Raw genomic sequence first — 18,058 nt, 5'->3', positions numbered from 1 at the left:
ACAGATGTCATACCTATGGTGTGGATGTACTTTTTTAGTATTCCAACAGATGAAATAATTTTCAGAAGCAATAGCATTGAAATGAGTGAAGATGATTAATCTCAATGATACATATTATTGAATACATGTATTTTGTATATAGTTTACTTAAATGTAACGTTGCAACTTTTGTATCTTTTGTTTTTGTTCATTTATCAAAGATTTGTTTTGTACGTTTCTTCTATATGTATATGTAGATGCTATATATGTATTAATGTATGTCAAAGATTATGAAGGGAATTTAAGTAATTTCAGTTGTGATCAGCTTTATATTCTCAATCTGCTGAAGAAAACCTGGAAACTTGGTTAGAGGACGTGAGGCAGCTAGTGTATAGTTGTCTGGGAAACCACACACACATATACAAAACATGCATACACATAACCATGTGATAAACTGTAGACTGTTTTGTTTTGCAAAGGACTTCAAGAAGATACCATGTGATACATGTACAATGTAAATGTAAAGGCTAAAAGATTTCATTAGTTCTTACACAGAATTTCAAATATTTTATGTACCAAATTAACCAGAGTCTTCAAAGTAACACATATGATAACACACCACAGGTGTACTAATTCTTCACTTCATTTTAGCAGCCAGGTCCTTCAGCAGATACGTATCAGCAAGCTTTGCAGACAATAAGAGAGAGAGAGAGAGAGTTTAAACAATCAAGCATTTCAAGTACCTTGATAAAGTACTTTACACATTGTGCAAGTCTACTGTATCTTCCAGAAATCCTATACATGTATCTGCATCCACATGTGTGTGGGAGTTCTGTATTTGAGGCAATAAAGTAAATCTTGATACTAAGTACGTCCTGTACACATACGTATTACATAGAATCTGTCTTCTTTATTTTGTAGTGAAAAATCACAGACCAAAGAAATTGTGTGCACTTTGCTGTCCATCCTTGCATGTGTCGTTTGTTACTTCCAATGAGCCATTGTGATACGAGTACAGTGCACTCCCGTTATAACGAAATGCTCGGGACCGGCAGTTTTCTTTCGTTATAACGAAATTTCGTTATAACCGAACAAATCAATATGTATAATGAAAACAAGGAAGCCACGCATATATGATATTCTGTTTGTTGAATACTCGTCATACACTGGGAAGCTATGTGAGCAATAAAACAAATAGTTAAATCTATTTCAGATTATTGTATTACAATAACCCAAAGTTCCCCTCGGAAATTGTGCGTGACACACCAAGCGAACACACAGTGATGTGACGCGTTCGCCCATGCAGAGACGCTACAAATGCTTGTTCTACTACGTATTTTCGAAAGCGATCTGCGTTTCGTTATAAGGGAGCACACTTCTTTTGTTTTTCTTTGTCAGTGGTGCTCGGAAAAGACTTCGTTATAACAAAAATTTCGCTATAACCGTGTTCGTTATAAGCGAATTTTGTACCATAGACTTTAATGGCGATAATTTTGGGACCAGAAGTTTTACCTCGTTATAACGAAATTTCGTTATAACCGTGTTCGTTGTATCGGGAGTGCACTGTAGCCACATCTGTTCTTGGCAGTACATTGTATCAATAAGCAATCCTTTGTGTAATTTGGTGAAACTCTGCAGAAATTATTTTGATGCGAATTTTTATGTGGAATGTTGTAGCTCTTCAAACAGTCAAATTCAGCTCGCATTCTGGTCATTCTCTTCAAACTTGTGAAAGTAGTGTGCAGTATCTGTGTACACATTACTTCTAGCATCAATTTTTGAGACAAAAATACACAGGGCAAAAACAAAGCAATTTCTGTGGTTGTAAGATATCAAGTGAAGTATTTAATCAGAGCATACTTCAGGAGTGTGCCTGAGACAAGGAAGAAATGCATAGAAAAAAGTTGCAATGAAGGAAAATGTATAAGGCAAAACAAGTAATGGTGCAGTACGGACGTTCATACTTATCCAGTCGGAACGTAGTTACGAAATGAGTGAAGATATTTTTATTCACATTGCAGCATTTTGATTTGTTCGCACGAGTTCTGGAAACTGACAAGTATTCCATAAACCTTAAAATGACATCACCAGACTAGTCAAGGCTTGACTAAAGGAGACTAATTCATATTGCTTGCACATGAAAAGTGTGGAGATTAGAAGTCTAATGATACTGTTAAATGGTTGTAAATTTTCTTCTCACAGTATTTTTTTTTTCATTCAAAATTTGCTCGAGATGAATGTAGCAAAATATAGTTAATGTTGCACTCTGCATGTGTTTCCCCAAACAGTAACGTCAATTTACCATTAAGTCGCCACTAACTAAAGTCGCCAGACATTCACATTGCATGTAACGCGCGCCACAATCGGAGATCAGCTGGGGCGACGGATTTTCATCACTCTCAAAAGACATTCCTAATTCACCTTTTTCCTCCATAAAAACACAAATAATTGTAATCCAAATGTATTTTACCATATGTAACAGGTGACAAAACCATTTTTAATGTGAGAATGTTTTTGATTTTGAATGGATTTCAGGTGGCAGATTAACAACGTTTTTCAAAAGCAATGATGCACAATGCATCCTACAATGAAATGTGTGTATAACACATCCGCTAATAATACGTAGTGCACTGTGGGCAGAGAACTAATACAGTGCCTAACGTTAGTTCGCCAACCCAGGAGTGGCATAGGAAATACACGCAAGTGGCAACTAAGCGGTAATTGATGTTAGACCTTGCACGAGATATTTTTGAGGTAACCAAAAGCTGTCATACTCAAACCAAAGCTTAAGTAAAAAATTTTGCATGTAAGTGCATTTTGCATTCTCTCTCCAAATGAAATACATGTATGTAGTCTGGGTGGGAGGAAAATTCCAGTCTCTTTTGTGCAAAAGATATCCTGATCATGATTGCATTACATCCATGTTGAATGAAATACAGGTAATAATGCAGGAATCAACTACCCAAAACTCTCGGCAACCAGCTATCTCTCATCACCTTCAAAGCACATCTAAAAACTCACTTGTTTCATTAATGTCAATAATCCACTGGTAAAGTGCATTTGAACATGTACGTTCATGGAAAATGCGCTATATGAATATATTATTATTATCATAATTATTATTACAAACTAGCATCCATGGAAACTAACAAAGTGCAGTCTCGCTTGCACTGTGACTCGATCTTGACAGACAGTGCAATGTTACACCATGGTAGAGTTGAATTGAAAACAGTGAAATCAACACCAGCAGAATGGTATGTCTCATTAAAACCATATTATTTAAAAAACAAAAATTAAACAAAATTTAAGAAATTTCATACACAACAAGTTATCACATTTCACTGATATTGATCATAATCACACATGCAAGCTGGATGAGGGGATGATTTCATCATCGCACTGGTCGCCCATTAATCTGCACACAATATTTACCATACAAACTTTGAATTTTCTTCTTCCTCTTTTTTTGAAGAGATTCAAAAAAGAATAAATAAATTCCAATTAGGTACAACGTACTAAAACTTAGTAACGATTACTCTTGCAAGGAGTTGTGATTGAATCATCAGCAGAAAAGAAACATGACTCTTCTAATCTGACATGCTAAAATGTGATTACAACCAATTACACTTGTTTAGTGAAAGCAAGTAAAACCCTAAATTTCCATAACTTCAATATCTTGTGTCCGATTTTGAAGAAACATCAACTTATCTGTCTGACTTTGCTGTACTCGTCAGGGTTAAACTGAGTGTGCAGTGGGGCATTTTATTTCAAGAATACTGATGTAACAGAGCTCTCCCTCATCCAACTGATCTTCTCCCTATCAGCTTGCATTTGCTTTGAAAACAACAGGACCTGAACATCCTTGGTGTCCCCGTATCCGGGCAGTTACCCCCCGGCTAAATACTGGTTGGTGGTAAGGTTAGAGTAAAGATTAGGGTTAAGGTTAGGTTTAGGGTTAGGAGTTTGGGTTAGGGTTAAGATTAGGTTCAGGATTAAGATTAGGATTAGGGCCAAAGGAAGGGTCCGGGATAATTTCCCAGGGGGTAATTGCCCTAGACCTGGTCTCCCTTCTGACAAAGAAAGGTTAGTGAATGGGTAATTTAATATATTGTATTCAATCTGCACCAAACATTTCAACAGTCTTTGTGGGCGGAGTCTCGGCCCATTCTGAAAATGATGAAGGCTGACTCTCCTGACCAGTCTCTTGTATATGACCCGATGACTGCAGAGACGAGTGATCCAGACTCAGCTGATGAAGCATTTTCTTCATCGTCTCAACAACCTCCGTTTCACCATCCCTTTGAGTTGTAGCTGTCGAAGATTCTACGCTCGGCTGGGAACATGTCCCACGCTCTCCTCTATTATCATTTTGCATCGATAACTCTGCATCAGGAACAGACTTTGCTCCTTCGTGCATTTCACTGGCTGAAAGAATCCTTGTTTGCACAGGTTTCAAGAGTTCTGCGTCTGGCATGTCGTCTCTTGTTGCTATGGTAACCTTGCTGATGAAATCCATCTCCAGTGAATGAGAGGAGCATGGTAAGTTTGAGTCACTGGCATTACTACCATCAGTATCTTTCATACTCGTGCCTACACCGGAGCTGACCATGGCATCTTTCCCTAGTTGCTCTGCTTCAATGTATTCCCTACTCTCACCTTCAAGTTCACACCCCAACTCCTCCTGTACATCCTCCTCATCATCACTCTCATCATCACTATCTCTACTGTCTCCGTCACTGCCACTATCTTGAGCCCTTCCCAATAGAGGAGACGCCCCCGCACCAGTCCTGTCCGGTGATCTGACAACATGTGTGGTTACAATGTCCGGCCCCGGCTGACTCGGCTGAATGAGATCTGGATAGCCCAACTGATAGTGCCCCTCAGGACTTCTGGGATGTAGATCTTGGTTGATAGGATCGTGACCATGATGCGAACAGGATGCCTGGGGATCCACTGTCTCCATCCTCTCTTGAGTGTCCTCCTCCTCCTCCTCCTCCTCCTCCTCTTCTCTTACAAGACTGGCTGCTTGCTCCAGAACATCCAGGTCCAGTCCAACATCCTTCTTTGTTATTTGCACCTGTCACACAACATACAAATTGTATTTCAAAAATTTACTCATCTCAATCACAAGTTGAGTAAGACATCCCAACTCAAACGTGAGTGATAATTCCCTTTGCCATCATATTTCCCAGGTTTACTTGCTAATGCTGAGTCCCAAGACAATTTATAAAAGCAGGAAGGAAAAAGGGCATTTTCAGCACCATCCCTTAACATCAATTTGCAGTTCAAATTGGAAAATTACAAAAGTATTCTTGTCAGACTTATTCATAGTGATGTAGACTAAAAACCTATGTTGCTTAACATACCTATGGGTATTCCTTTCATGCCAGGTACTAGTCCACCAGGTAATCAAATCACTGGTGCTTGAAGACACCATAGTACACTTTGTCATAATAAAATGATGCACATCATGTACAGTAAAGGTCAGTCTTTAGATATTGAGCCGTTGAGATAGGTACCACCAAAGCACCACTCCCCCCCCCCCCCCCCCCCACTCCATCTACAATCTGATTTGCAAACGTTGTACACTCTACACAACAGAAAGCAGGGGAAAGCTGTTTCATTGTTACCTTGCCGATTTCTTGCTCAAGAGCTGCAAACTTGTCACTGCTAGTGGACTGGAGCCAGACGCAGTAGTCAGCGATGTAGAGGTCGTTCAGGATGTATCGCGGCTCGTCACTGGAGAGGAGTCGATGCACTTCAAAGAAGCACTTGAGAACCTGGTTGCAGCCTGTGATATGCAAAGAGAGACATGTTCATGGAGAAACAGCCAAGTGCTAATCACATCCTATCTCTGAAAATCATCTATTGTAATGTCTGGGTGCTTGCAGTGGTTCATTTGCAAATGGAGGAGGAAGCATATAGACTGTGAAAAACAAGGATATGTGTCACAATTACTCATGATAAATATATTCGTCGCTGGGGCGACAAGACCTCGTATCTACAAAATGTCAAATGTTCAGGAGAGCCAAAAAACATGGCAGCCAAAGCACTAAACTGAATGGGATAGCCGTTCCTTTGACATGCCGTGGTGGTTTCATTTTTGGAGTAAGACAGTTGGGATTTGGACAGGACATCACTTAACCCATTATTTGACCATTAATCCAAAAAAGTCATTTTCACCAAAATTGCAGATACAAGGTCTTGTCACCCCAGCGACGACTATGTGTGAGAGACAGATATATTGACAGATACATACATTATGTACATAGAGCTGTTATTTTTGCATACAGACATTTTTGCGAGATGGTATTTACCAGAATTGACACGGAGGCTATTGTAAGTGCACTATAATCCTAACGCATGGCAACATTTTTGTGCGCTGTTAAATTCAAGGGCCAACAGTGATTTGTGAAATTTGCAAAAATTAAACCCTTGCGAAAATAACAGCTGATTCAGTACATACAGTGTACATACAGACATACATACATACATACATACATAGAGAGAAAGAGAGTGAGAGAGATGGATATATCTAGGTGGAACCTGAAAGTCCTTTTTTCCTCCCAGAATTTGCACATAACCCTATTTGTTTTGGTTTTTTCAGATCATATGTTACCAATACACATATCATTAATGCATGGTTTACCTGCATCTACACATGAACAGACGTACATTTCTTTTTGTTCTCTGCAATTATTGCGAGTTAAGATGATTGCAGTTACTATCATGGCAGCAGCCAGGAAACGACCAATCAATCATCACACGACTGACCTAATCTCAAGATCATGCGGACGTCCTTGAGCACCTTACAGCAGAGATCCCAGTTGCGGTAGAGCGGAAAGCAGAGCGCCCTCCTGCAGCAGGCGATGACCATCTCCTGCGGGGTGTGGAACCACTCCAGGCAAGACAGGGTTGAGCTCAGCTTGCACACAGTCCATGCTGACTCAACCTGTTTCATGGGTGAAGATTCAAACAAACAGGCAAACAAGTTACTGAATGTTTCTTATCCATGCGGTCTGATGGACCAAATATTACTGTTTTCATCATCATTTTGACATCTTGCAGGCTTCTAAAATAGCTACCAAAGTTTCAATCTGTCTCAATTGTTGGAAATTGATTACAAGTCTATTCTTTTACTTATCAAACTAAACAATTTCTCAGCAATGACTGTAATCACAGTATATATTGGCTGTTTTATCAGAGACAAGGGATGTTTATGTGTTGCTTTGTATCAAAGTACATTCATTTCACACATAAAGAGATGGAAAAAACACACAAAATATGGCATACATTCACTGTGTTGCTTGATTAAACAGCCCTATAATATCAGGAATGATATGCTGGTGTATATTCAGTCATACCTTTCTCAAGAATATCTTTCATCAGAAAATAGGATTTTTACAAGTCTCATGCTGGTTCAATAAGTTTTCATTTTAATAGATTTGGTGTTATTGTGTTTTGGTTGTTGTTCTTTTGTTGTTTTTCCTCTTCTCTCTTTTTTTTTTTTTTTTTTTGGGGGGGGGGGGGGGTTGCAGAGTGGCTGAATATACCAGCAGTTAATAGTTGATCAGAATTCTCTTTTGCATTCTCAATATTTCACACATACAAAGTGGCATCAGACAATGACAACATGAGTGAGATTGGGTAAGGAGAGTATATGCTCTGCTCAAAAGGCCATGGCCCCATTTCACCCCAGAGTTAGTGTGGCCATCTTCTGCTGGTGCCAAGGCAGCTGCAGAAACTTGTAAATTCACAAGTTGTTACCTGTCAATAGGACACATGACAATGACATGTTGAAGGTTGATACAAAAAAAGAAAAGAAAATGAGAGAGACCCATAAAGTACAGCTTTATGGTAACACTCTAACACTACCTTAAAGGACAAGTTCACCTTCATATACATGTGGATTGAGTGAATGCAGCAATATTAGTAGAACACATCAGTGAATGTTTGGGGAAAATCTGACAATCCGTTCAAAAGTTATGAATGTTGAAAGTATCTGCGCAGTCATTGCTGGATGAGAAGATTACCACAGTGAATGATGTCACATGCGTACAACGATATGAGTAAAATATAAAGAGAATTTCACAAAATTTTGCTCTTTGAAAAAAGTGTACATTTCCTCGACTTGTCATTGACTGTATGTTAAGGCAAATATTATTCCTCGTGCCTTCTGAAAGAGGGAAGTCAAGTGATCTTTTATTGAGCGAGAAAAGTGAAAATATGTTGAATTTTCTTTATATTTTCTGTATATTATTGTACACATGTGACATCACAAGCTGTAGTGGTCTTCTCATCCAGCAGTGACTGTGCAAAAACTTCAAAAATTCATAAATTTTGAACGGATTGTCCGATTTTCCTCAAACTCTCAATGATGTGTTCTGCGAATATTGTTGCATTCACTCAATCCACATGTCTATGAAGGTGAACTTGTCCTTTAAAAGAAAGAAAAAAGAGACAAACACAAACAGAACTTACAGAGTTTTCTCCTTCATTGGTCCTCACATTATAGGCATAGGCAAAGAGGATGTCAGCCACACCCAACAGGGCTCCTCTCTCCTCAACGTTATTCAGGATGTACTCCTTCCTCGGTAACTTCCGCATCAGCTCCTTTTCTTCTTCCAAGAACGTCACTAAGTACACAGAAAACAAAACTAAGCACCATCAACTTTCAATGATTGTTTGTACAATTCACTTCTCTTTGTTATTTCTTTCTCTCTCTCTCGCCCTTTCTCTCCCTCTCTTTCTTCATCTTCCTCTTAGCTTTCTTTATTTTTTTTCATTCACAATTACTCGACATCTACTTTAATATAATTATTTCATGCTTTTAAAAAGATTATAATACTCGTACACAACCTATTGACCGCACAAAGAAAACATACAGGACCCATGCTGACTGAACAGTGTCTATGACAAATTAAATAAAATACTGTAATGCACTCAAATACAATTCATTGTCTTTTTGAAACATACTACTGATTTCAATTCAAGCAATCAGGAAGTGAGGGTGGGCTACAGGTCAGAATAAAACATCACAACAGTATGTAATTAGGATATCTCACCATCTACTGAAACCTTGCTAGATTCCTCAGAGTCTCCTGCCCTCGTCATCTTCTCTCTCATCTTCTGGTAGTTGTGCACCCAGGGTGGTCTGTATTGCAGGAAGGGCAGAATGGCATCCTCCTGGTAGAAATCAGCTCTGCAGCGGCCAGAGGGAGGAGGACAGATATCAACTTCAGCATTTCAAGGAAGAAAAATTTGATGTTGAGGTTCAGATAAAAATGGGTGAAAGGAGATGTTTTTTCAAAGATGAGATGATTTTTCTTCAGCATGCAATGTACTTCCCAATTTCCACATCATCACCACACACGTAAAGTTTGAAACATCATGATCTACAGTGTGTGTCATTATGAGACACTCAGGGGAAAAAATGCCTTTGACCGGATGAAGCTTTATGCATATTTTTGGGGTCTGATGACTGTAAAGATCAACATTAAAAAAAAAGAGGAAAAAACAACAGATGGCTCCAGCATACTCCTCTACATATCTGCAAAATTCGGATCAATTCACTTGATGTGCAAACTTCATTCAGTAATGCTAAGAACTGACAATTTAACTACTCAATATTTTCTGTTGCACCTATACAGTGTACTCCCGTTATAACAAACACAGCTATAAACAAATTCCAGTTACAACGAAGTAAAAATTCAGGCCGCAACATTATCCACTCTATGTAATTCTATTGTTTATTTGTTCGGTTATAACAAAATTTCGATATAATGAAAGAAAACTGCCGGTCCCTAGGACTTTGTTATAACAGGAGTCCACTGTATGAATGTTTGAAGCTCCCCTTGAGTATGTATATGAGGTGGGGAAGAGAGAGATGGGAGTATATATGTGCTATGTGCAATGCAACCACTCACAGGTAGTGGCTGTCATCAAACTTGTCCCTCTCTGCATTCAACCTCGCTCGCTTGCGTTCAGGCAGCAAGACCGAGTCTGCCTCCTGGATGTCCACCACTCCACAGATTTCATCCTAGAAATTCAAAAATTACAAACAGGAGATGGTAATTTTTCATCTTTGCCTTTTTCGGACCATGTGATACTGAAAAGTTAACAATAGGAGTGACAGCAGCATGGAGGGGAAAAAACACACACTTTTTGAGACAAAGCACGAGTGAATAGGTGGCTTCTTTTAGGCATGATGGATTTATTGCAATTTTTGTTCTCTGGCATTCTGCATGAGATTGGAACACCCACTGTCTTGCACTTCTAATTTTGAATGCTCAAGAACATGGTAGTCCCATTACCTTTGATTTGTAGATATGTAGTTCATTAGCTTACAATTATATTAATTCACCGACAGTTCATTACTTGCTCAAAGTGTGTATAAAATGTGGGCTCATTTCCAACGAACTCCTTCTTCATATCCGAAATGCTGAAAGTGTTGATAAGTCTAAATCATTGCTCAAAACTCATCTATTTACTCAATCCTATTTTTTGTTGCTTTTACATTGTACATAATGCTGTATTTTGATTTAATATTTTTCTGTATTAATGCATTTAGGAACATCAGTATTAAGCGCTATATAAGTGTTATCTATTATTATAATTTATTATCATTAATATTTGTGAAATACATACACAGTTAAAAACTCACCCGCAGTCTTTTGAAAACCCCACTCCGTCTGTTGGCAAAGCCGTACCTGGCTTCCTGAGCTAGACCCACATCTTTATCATCCTCATCACCATGGTATGGATGCTGCTCCAGCTGCCAGTCAAAATCTTCCTCTGCCTCCTCCTCCTTCTCCTCCTTCCCCATGACAACACTCTCCCCGGAGTGACCCAGCAAATCTGGTTGGCCAATTTGATGCTCCTTATCACATGGTTGAGTGACACTTGCATCTCCTGCATTCATTTTTTTTTTTTTTTTCAGAAAGAAAAACCTGGTACATTAATGATTTGCACTTTATCTCTTACAGTATGTGATATGTGATATGTTACATTCTAATTGTGTCAATTGATACTGAGAAAGGGAATTATTTTCATGCTGAAGATTTGGATATACTACACTGAAAGTGAACCCTTGTCAGATATGTAACATGGTATGAAAACATTCATATTTCTGAAAACAAGCACCAGATAAGACACAATGCATCAAACTAAATGCTTGCAAGCACAAACTATCATCATCACTGTAACTTATCTCTTTTCATAATAATACATCTCGGAGATGGCTCAAGCCCTAATAAACAATAGAAATGAATTTGAGGAAAGCATTTCATTCCCTTTTTCAAGGCTAGAAAGCAGTTTGAGTTGATGCATTACTGCTATCTGCTCCATCCAAGACACACAAGTGCCCATGGTATTGTGAAAACTGGAGTGGGTTTATAGGACCCTACTTTAAAAACTACAAAGAAAAAATATCTACATTTTTATTCACAATGACTATCAAAAAAAGCAAGATGAAGAAGAGAAATAGGATTCGGCTGTCTCTATTCTGATCTGTGCTCTGAAGGCCTATGCTTGCTCACAATTTTCTCAAAATCTTACCTATAATTTCAATATGTGGTTCTGCAGCTGATGTCGCTCCACGAGGGGCTAGCAGCCTGGTCAGGAGATCCAAGCCCTCAAAGTGTTCTCCAGGGGTTTCCTTGGGCACTCTAATGGTGAATGAACCTGCACACAGACACAGCGCATAACAGCATTACAAAGCTTGCTTTCTTGCTGAGCATCAACAATGTCACACACAGGATGAAACCTTGTTGTCTCTCATAATTACCTTGTACAGAGTCTGTGAGAAATCATTTGTACTGTTGATAATGTAGCACACTGTTTGCATTGATCAAGAATACAGTATCATGTCAACAAAAATTAAAGATAATAAAAAGTTTTGGTACCTCAAAAGTTTCCCTGAATTTCTGTGTTTCAGGTTAAAGTACGCTGTACCTTTTATATAACTAACACTGTGAGACTTACTCGCCCCAAAGTGCTCTCATTTCTTAGTAATCATGCAATTAACTGCGACCAGCAGCCCCATACGCATAGCGACCAGCAGCCCCATACGCATAGCGTAATGGGGCTTCGCATTGTAGCATTCAGGATCATGACAAATTTAGTATCGCCGGTAAATATCAACTTAAAATCCAAAAAATTCTTCAATTTGAAGACTTACCAATTAAGTTGACGTATTGAAAACAGGCTTTGGGCAACGTTTGGTTCTGCCAATAGTCCCTTTCTGTTCGAATTGATGACTGAATGTGACTCGGTCGAGAGGACCTTGGGAGAGCTACATACACTGATTACTACGACCAGCGCATATGCACACATCACATGCGAACAAATTTCAAATCCATGAATGGATAAGATGTTTGTGTGCGCATGCGCTGGCCGTCAATTCAGTGTAGCTCTCCCAAGGTCCTCTCGACCGAGTCACATTCAGTCATCAATTCGAACAGAAAGAGACTATTGGCAAAACCAAACGTTGCCCGAAGCCTGTTTTCAATATTTCAACTTAACTGGTAAGTCTTCAAATTGAAGAAATTTTTGGATTTTAAGTTGATATTTACCCACGATACTAAATCTGTCATGATCCTGTAAGCTACAATGCGAAGCCCCATTTAGCTATGCGTATGAAGCTGCACGCTGCTGGTCGCAGTTATCATGCAATAATGGTTTCGTACAATACGTGTACTACCTCGCCGCCGTACGGCGGCGGCTCTGGTATGAAACCATTATTGCATGATTACTAAGACATGAGAGCACTTTGGGGCGAATAAGTCTCACAGTGTTAGTTATATGAAAGGTACTTTAACCTGAAACACAAACTAAGACAAGGAAATTCAGGGAAACTTTTGAGGTACCAAAACTTTATATTATCTTTAAGCAACACAAAACAAAAAATCCATGTTGATGCACATATACAGTGTGTACTCTTGATGCCTACTTATAAATGATGGAATACTTCGCAAATGAGAGAGTATTATTCCATGTGAGATTCTTCCGATCAGATTCATATTTTCCATGTGGAAGAGCAGCTTACACTGCAGGTTTTCATGTACTGTATAAGCTGCTATTTTTGCGAGGGCTTCATTTTTGTGAATTTTGCAAATCACTGTTGGACCGGAAATTTAACAACACACGAAAATATCACATTGTCCAAGGGTAATAGTGTATTTACGATATCATCGGTGTCAATTCGTGAAAACATCTTGCACACATGTCTGTGATCTCCTTCATTCAGTGTGAGAAGGGGACTAAACTCTGTAAGCTGACATGACCAAAATCTACATGTACGTCAACAACCATCCACTTCCATATGACACCCTTTACTTGCCAAAACAAAGCGTAATCAAAGGAACAAAGCAAAATGTGGGACCTACATTTCATTTGCCCCTTTAATGACTTATCCATTTCTTACATATTCATCAGTGTGTTCATCTTTGCATTTGATATAATCCTCGCTATAGCCTACACGCGGTTATTGTACAATGATTTATACTTATTCATTAATCTAAAATTGTAGTTCAGGATGGTAGTGACATAATCATTACCTTTTTCTGTGTCATAAGCAGCCTTCTCTCTGCCATCTTCAATAATCCTACCAGGAAGATTTAACCTGTTCATAAACCATGGACAGAAAATGCAGAATATCACGCATTCATTCAAGGAATACTTGCTATCAAGAACATTTATATCCATTCAATTGACATCAAAATGGACAACTGCAGACATTTTCTCCTATGACATTCTGAAGTGTGATTAAATTCAAATTACTATGGGTATGTTGTATCACATCTTGAATCCCTTCTTTGCATAATAGACCATCATTCTCACACACACTATAAGAAAGACAGAGAGAGAGAAAGATAGAAAAAGGAACGTTCTGATATGCCAGTATCTTGTTCGTCGCATTTGCAAAGACCAAACTTGAACAAATTTGAACTGAGGCCTACAATGCTATGGGTCAAATGACAAGATCTTAATTTGTTTGTATTTTTTAAACCAAGGGTCCTCTACACATATCAAACTTGCTAAAACAAAGAATTGAACAATGGTTATTGCACCAAGCTGCTTGTTTATCACCATAAACCTAAACAAATTTGCCCTCTTTATCAGAGGAGAAGGGAAGGCAGTGGTGATAAAGCATTGCTTACCTCAGGAAGTAAGGCTTTGAATAAAATTTGAAGTCTGTTCCATCTACAAACACCTCAGTCTCCGAAACCTTGGCATAGCGAGCCTTAATGATCACTGTCAGGAAGGCCTGGTCCTGATGCAGTTCAAAGGCCGGCGTCAGCATGACTCAACCTGAATAAAAGTGGCGAGCACAGAATTGATCTCAAACACACTTTCTGCAAAGGAATACTGCATATAATAATAATAGTAATGATAATAATCATAATCATAATCATAATAATAATAATAGTAATAATAATAATAGTAATAATAATAATAATAATAATAATAATAACATTAATGTAGTGCTTAATACTGATGTTTCTAAGTGCATTAATAGGGCCTATGGGATGCAGATGATTTTATTTTGCATCTTGTGGAGGTGAAGCCATCTTGTTTAAAGTTTATCCATTTACAAAAGTACGTATAACTGTGCCATCAATCCTGTTGAATGAAAATTAATCCTCACTGATGATGAAGCATGGTTCCTAAACACTCCATACTCAAGTCATGTTCCCTAGCAATATTAACGACTAAAGAAACATCAATTATCACATAATTACTTATTACATACTAATGACCTACTCACATTTCTGTTCTTAAAAATTCATTGCAATCACTAACTCCGAAGAAGTGTTGCATGCCTTTGCACGGACCCTACAATACACAACAACAGCAACAAAATGAAAGCCTTAATAAAGATGACTTTCTACAATTATTCTTTTAGAGCGACAGTGGAAAAAAGGCAGGCCTGTTGGCTTCTGCATTTTGGGATAAAGAGCTAAATAATCTCTAATATACAAATCATTACTCAGTTCAAATCATCAAGGATATGTTACAGTCAGCACAGCAGCATCCAGTTCTACTTCTACTCTAGGGTGCCTTCTCATCTGTCCTTCAGATTACACTCTGATCAGAGGCAATATTGTTGCTTTAATAGTAACAATGGACAAGAACCCACGAGAGGGGGGAGGTCATTCTCCATCTGACTTGCTACCCATCCAAGTCCACAAAAAGTATGCCTAAAAGGGTCTGATTTTAGGGATACTGCGCCTAAATAGAGTGTATTTCTTCTAAAAATTCTATCTCCATTAAGAGGACCCATACTTCACAATATAGGTTTTCAAGAATCACCGAGTATCGAGGAAATCTGACATCTGTTTTGTTAATTTCAGGAAATTGTTATTTTATTGTAATTTTCTAACAAGTAGAAGAAGCATATGAAAATGACATAGAATCTATATATTTATAGGGTACTTTTCTTGGCACAATGAACAGAATCTGTAGTGTCCCTGGTATCTCTGATGATGCCATCTATGATTTGAGGGAACAGGTGTGACGTTGACCATTGACATTGTCATTTTTTTTTCTTTGCTTGCCACCTTGTCAACTTGTCATCATGTACGTCATGGGCTATGTATGCAGTGGCGGATCCAGAGGGGTGTGCACCGGGCCGGGCGCGCACCCCCTCTTTATTTTTAGTAACAAAAGAAATAAAAAGAAAAAAATGGGAGGGGGGAAGGACGCGTGCACCACCCCCCACCCCTTTATTTTTGTAAAGGCGCCTCCCCTTTACGGAATTCCTGGATCTGCCCCTGGCATGTTTAATAGTCTCCTAAACATCAGCTAGACTAGATCTATTTGCTCTTTTCAAGGGATACATGATGAAATTATTGTCCCTTGCACTTTGTAGTAAATTTAGTATTGTAGAACCTATAAAATTTGGGTCTGGACATCTACACTAGCTCTAGTAGTCTATAAAATTTACTATAGTAAATTAATAATAGACAATAGACGACTAAAATAATTGACAATGGTATCATATTATTGATAACGTACGTCTTTTCTCTTTTCAACACTGTTCCATACTTCGTCTAGAGTCTAGCGCGTTTTTAACAAAAACATCTTTATCCTCAGAAAAAGTAAGAAACGATATACAGCACAAATAAGCATGCATGGGACTGTGATTCTCTCAAACTGCTGTCCCGGAACGTGAAACGAAAGTCCCCCTCTACACAACCGAGAAAAGATATATTCACAAATCATATGATATGTATTTATATATTTTTCCATAATGGGTCAAGCAGTGCATCACAGAAAGTACATGACACACGGAATACAGATAATAACGTCACGTTTTCGCACCGTTTTTCACCACTCAGCAGAGCGTTGGTAACTTCTCCTCCCTCAGAAGCAATGAAAAAGGAGCGAAGGTAGAATTAGAAGCTAATTCTTATCAATATTCATATTAGGCAAGGGGCATGCGCAGTAACTTATAAACGCAACGTATGTATGAATATTCATAATTAACAAGTGACTCACACAATTAAAAAAAAATCTTATAAGTACACCGTAATATTAATTTAACACTGTGTTGTAAAGAGGAAATATGTGTCTGGAATCTACATGAGTTCCTGATCTGTATATCAGGCAGGGGCCTTGAAATGGGGAGGCGGGCAGCACGGGGGGGGGGGGGGGGGGGGGGGATGGGGCAAGGATCAATGTTCCCCCTCCCCTTGACGAGAAGAATCCCAGGACAGAGCCTTCAGATTCTCCCCCCCCCCCCTCCGCCAGTGCCACTTCAGATTTTTTCCTCATAATTTTTTTTTTTATTATTTACAAACGGTGCAACTGGAGTGGGGGGGGGGACTCCACTTTTTGGCAGGAAATATAGGACACTACAAAATGCAGATACATCCTGGCCCCCTTTGGTCCATCTCCGTAGGCTTGGTATTATACACAGTCAAGACGTAGACACAGAAAAAGAGGTGATAGACACCACATTAGCTATCTAAATTGTCCTTGAATAGGACTCATAAATTTTTCTTTTTTTTATTGACAACTTTCCAAATCATCCCACAAAAAGTATATGCACCAGATCTTTGGATTTCATGTTGAAAAAAACTCAACAAATGCTCCTTAGTGTGGGAGCAAACCCTCTCCCTTCTGTCCATCTCTGTATATATACACAACGAAAAAGCAGAAATGAAAAACAAAAAAGACGTGATATATAGAGTCCACATTAGCTTCTTGCATTGTCCTTGAATACTAATATTTCTTACTTTTTCATCGACAACTCCGCTTCATTCCCATGCATGAGTGTTCACATCAAACATTTAACGTATAGGGCTTACTCTTGGCCCCGAGAAAAATGTTCCTTCGTTCGACCATTGCTCCCCCCCCCCCCCCCACCCCATCTTGAAAACGAATTGTTGACATCTCTGTTCCCATTCATTTTACTATAGTAGCCCCCCCCCCCCCCCCCGTTCACTTTCAAACATTCTGCCGGCCCTGCCCTGTATATTTCCATGATGCAGAAATGTGGATAGTCATAGGCTACAATCATTTGTAAACTTGATCATCATTACTATTATGTTCATCATTTAATTGTCAATTAATTTTCTTCTGTGCTTCATAGTCAAATAATAAATGATGTTCTTCTAGGTATGGTGTGACACAATTAAAAATAATTGATATTCATCTGGTTGAATAAAGTATCAAGTTACAAGTGAAGACAGTTTTAAAATAGATGAATCATGTCTCATTACTATTTCAATAACCCCCTCTGAGGGAAGAGAGATTTGAAAATATGCGTGCAGATAATTCTTAGTGCTTCTGACTTCTGAGCATGGTAGATATATCAATCTCTGAAAGGTTTACAGGATTACTTAGTCAATATTTCAAGTAGATAGGGTTTAATTGAAGAATAGTGTGTATTAAATGGAGCCGAATTATGAAGCATTTGATAATGTTTGAAAGCTAAATGCAATGCCATATACAGTAATATTTATTTACAACATGTACATGGTTTTGCGGGTTTTTTTGTTTGTTTGTTTGTATGGTGCTTTTTGGGGGGGGGGTGGGGCAACTTCCCCACTGTTCTTTATTTCAGAATTTTGAG

The 18,058-nt window shown here is 38.6% G+C and overlaps 1 protein-coding gene across 1 annotated transcript; it reads right to left on the bottom strand.

Moving 5' to 3' along the window:
* Positions 1 to 4,093: 4,093 nt before the first annotated feature.
* Positions 4,094 to 14,281, bottom strand: LOC139719901 (protein SHQ1 homolog). Its single transcript, XM_071631286.1, has 10 exons — positions 14,139 to 14,281; positions 13,536 to 13,600; positions 11,536 to 11,661; positions 10,643 to 10,890; positions 9,906 to 10,018; positions 9,045 to 9,181; positions 8,461 to 8,615; positions 6,754 to 6,931; positions 5,610 to 5,770; positions 4,094 to 5,056 (listed from the first exon to the last, which is right to left on the bottom strand). The coding sequence occupies exons 1-10, from the start codon at positions 14,279 to 14,281 to the stop codon at positions 4,094 to 4,096; spliced, it is 2,289 nt and encodes a 762-aa protein (XP_071487387.1).
* Between the last annotated feature and the right edge of the window lie 3,777 nt (positions 14,282 to 18,058).

The sequence above is a fragment of the Diadema antillarum genome, unplaced genomic scaffold, assembly GCF_040938485.1.
Source record: "Diadema antillarum isolate AM-2024a unplaced genomic scaffold, OU_Dant_1.0 scf00000116, whole genome shotgun sequence".
Classification (NCBI taxonomy): Eukaryota; Metazoa; Echinodermata; class Echinoidea; order Diadematoida; family Diadematidae; genus Diadema; species Diadema antillarum.
Note: the sequence above shows the minus strand (reverse complement) of the source record. Positions and strands in the feature narration are given on the sequence as shown.